The sequence below is a fragment of the Lontra canadensis genome, unplaced genomic scaffold (genome assembly GCF_010015895.1).
Source record: "Lontra canadensis isolate GAN:19392208 unplaced genomic scaffold, GSC_riverotter_1.0 scaffold12, whole genome shotgun sequence".
NCBI classification, from domain to species: domain Eukaryota; kingdom Metazoa; phylum Chordata; class Mammalia; order Carnivora; family Mustelidae; genus Lontra; species Lontra canadensis.
This window is the reverse complement of record NW_022631006.1, coordinates 28103966-28106909: the sequence shown is the minus strand read 5'-3', so window position 1 is coordinate 28106909 and position 2944 is coordinate 28103966. Positions and strand designations below refer to the sequence as shown.

General features: G+C 36.1%; 1 protein-coding gene across 1 annotated transcript; it reads left to right on the top strand.

Annotated features, from left to right (window-relative positions):
• Window positions 1–1644: 1644 nt before the first annotated feature.
• On the top strand, window positions 1645–2662 carry LOC116867525 (olfactory receptor 4K15). The gene has a single exon (XM_032857147.1). The coding sequence runs from the start codon at window positions 1688–1690 to the stop codon at window positions 2660–2662; it is 975 nt and encodes a 324-aa protein (XP_032713038.1). The 5' UTR covers window positions 1645–1687.
• The last annotated feature ends 282 nt before the right edge of the window (window positions 2663–2944 follow it).

The window sequence follows — 2944 nt, the reverse complement described above, 5'->3', positions numbered from 1 at the left end:
TGGCTACCAAGAAATGATGAGGAAGGGAGAAACACCAAGAAGAATGTGGTGGTTTCTCAAAGACAAACTTACTCCACTGCATAATTTTACCTCCAGCCTCTTCTGACTTCAGACTCTGCTGGTAGTCTCTTCTGAAAATCCATGAGCCATAGTTTTGATATAATTGGTGATAATATGTGAATTCTTTGGGGGACTTTTCAAGACAACTGGAGATTTGAAATATAGGGGTGAGTCCCTGAATTTGGCTCCTGAGAGTTAAAATTATTCATCACATGCCCTATCTTTATGTGTAAATCCTCCAGTGAAACTCAAGGAAACACTAGGCAATTTGCAATTAGATTTAAGAAGACATTAATATAAAAAAAACAGCAAATAATTAGAAATCAGTAAAATAAAAGACACTCCCTTCCAAAGAAGTGATTTAGATATATATAGAGAAATGTCTTTACATTTCACATTTTCTTTTTCTTAGTCACTATACAATGTTTCCAAGTTCTAGATAGCTTATAAAAGTATAAATAACATAAAAGGGAGAGGTGTTGATAAAAAAGAATATACAATAACTGAACAACAAAAAAAGAAACAATGTTTTTTCATGGTCTGGATTTCTTATTATGAATACTACTGTACAATATAACTATAATTTTTAAAAGCCTCAACAAATTAAATAAAACGTCAGTCATGATTCGATAATACATCTGTGGCTATTAGCAACAATAGCTGAGGTTAATGAAACTTAACATCAGGGAAAAATTGAAAAGAACAAATGTACTTGATTCTTTCATAAAACAGAACTCCAGGAAGAGATGAGTCACAACTCTAGGAAGAGTTCCAATAAGTTCTAGATCTTTGGGTTTTGCTAGGTTTTGTGTTTTAGTTCATATGATTTATAACTGAGCAGAGAAGGAAATAAGACCTAATCACTCAAGGCAATGATTCTGCCTCTGAGTTCTCACACCATGTAATGGTTTCTCATTATCTCTTGAATTTTTTATTAATAAATAAAATATGCACAGAAGTACACCTGGCAGATCTTGCACATCTTGTAAGTTTTCACAAAGCAAACACTAGTACCTATCAACCACATCAAGCAACAGAACATTACCAGCACCTCAGAAGCCCTTCCTGTCACCTTTCTGTCCCTATTCCCCTTCCAGGATAAACACTCCAGGAGCTTTTTAAATATCATATATCAGTATGGCCTATTTTTTAACTTTATTTAAATAGGTTCATATAGTATACACACTTTTGTGTCTCACTTTTGGGATCGACATTGCTGATCCTATCTTCCTCTGTGTTAGCCATTCAAAAAATTGTTAGACTTTATCGTAAAAAAATGGTTCATATTTTGTCTCTGTAATTTCTTAGACTGGATTTCTATCATGTCAAGAAAACAATTCAGATTTTCAATTTCATTTGTAAAGCAAGTAGATTATATTCCTCAAATTCATATAACTGGATATACCAACATCCAATATCTCAAAACTCTCTCTTCCATCCATCTTTATTACTTTTATTATGCTGCCTATATAACTTTTAATGATGCATGAAAATTTAGATACAAAAATATAAGCAGAAATTGGAATCTTTAAGGAAGGACGTGAAACTGGGAAATGAAACCCATGCTTACTGATTTATCTCTGTTTCTCTCCTATTCAGGTAACAAGATACATTCCTCCCAAAGTCAATGAATGAGACAAATCATTCCTGGGTGACCGAGTTTGTGTTGCTGGGGCTCTCTAATTCTCAGGAGCTCCAGCCTTTCTTGTTTCTCATATTTTCACTACTTTACCTAGCAATACTGCTGGGAAACTTTCTTATCATCTTCACTGTAACCTCAGATTCCTGCCTTCATACCCCCATGTACTTTCTGCTTGCGAACCTCTCTTTTATAGATATATGTGTTGCCTCTTTTGCTACCCCCAAAATGATTGCAGACTTTCTGGTTGAGCACAAGACTATTTCGTTTGATGCCTGCCTGGCCCAGATTTTCTTTGTTCACCTTTTCACTGGCAGTGAAATGGTGCTCCTTGTATCCATGGCTTATGACCGTTACGTTGCTATATGCAAACCTCTCCACTACATGACAATAATGAGTCGTCGTGTGTGTATTATACTTGTTCTCATCTCCTGGCTTGTGGGTTTCATCCATACTACTAGCCAGTTGGCATTTACTGTTAACTTGCCTTTTTGTGGCCCAAATCAGGTAGACAGTTTTTTCTGTGACCTCCCTCTAGTGACAAAGCTGGCCTGCATAGACACTTATGTTGTCAGCCTACTTATAGTTGCAGACAGTGGCTTTCTTTCTATGAGCTCCTTTCTCCTCTTGGTTGTCTCCTACACTGTGATACTTATCACCGTCAGGAACCGCTCCTCTGCTAGCATGGCAAAGGCCCGCTCCACACTGACTGCTCATATCACTGTGGTCACATTGTTCTTTGGACCATGCATCTTCATCTATGTGTGGCCCTTCAGCAGTTATTCTGTTGACAAAATACTTGCTGTGTTTTACACCATCTTTACTCCCATCTTAAACCCAGTTATTTACACTCTAAGGAACAAAGAAGTGAAGGCAGCTATGGCAAAACTGAAGAGTCGGTACCTGAAGCCTGGTCAGGTTTCTACTGTCATAAGAAATGCTCTTTTCTGGGAAACAAAGTAAACTTATACAATGTAACTACTGTAGCCTTGACTCTAGACAATTATAAATGGAATAACTATGATGTTAAAGTAGATCATTTTGACCAGAAGAAAGGGTGGATCAACTTGATTGAAAGAGTAATTATAATAATAAAACCCAAAGACTGGACCTTACTGATATTTACAATCTCTAGCCTTATTTGTGTGTCCTATATCTATTTCATACTTTTTAAAATTTTTTTAATATACAGCCCTTGAATACATTGATAAATGGCATTTACTCATATATAATAAACTGGACCTC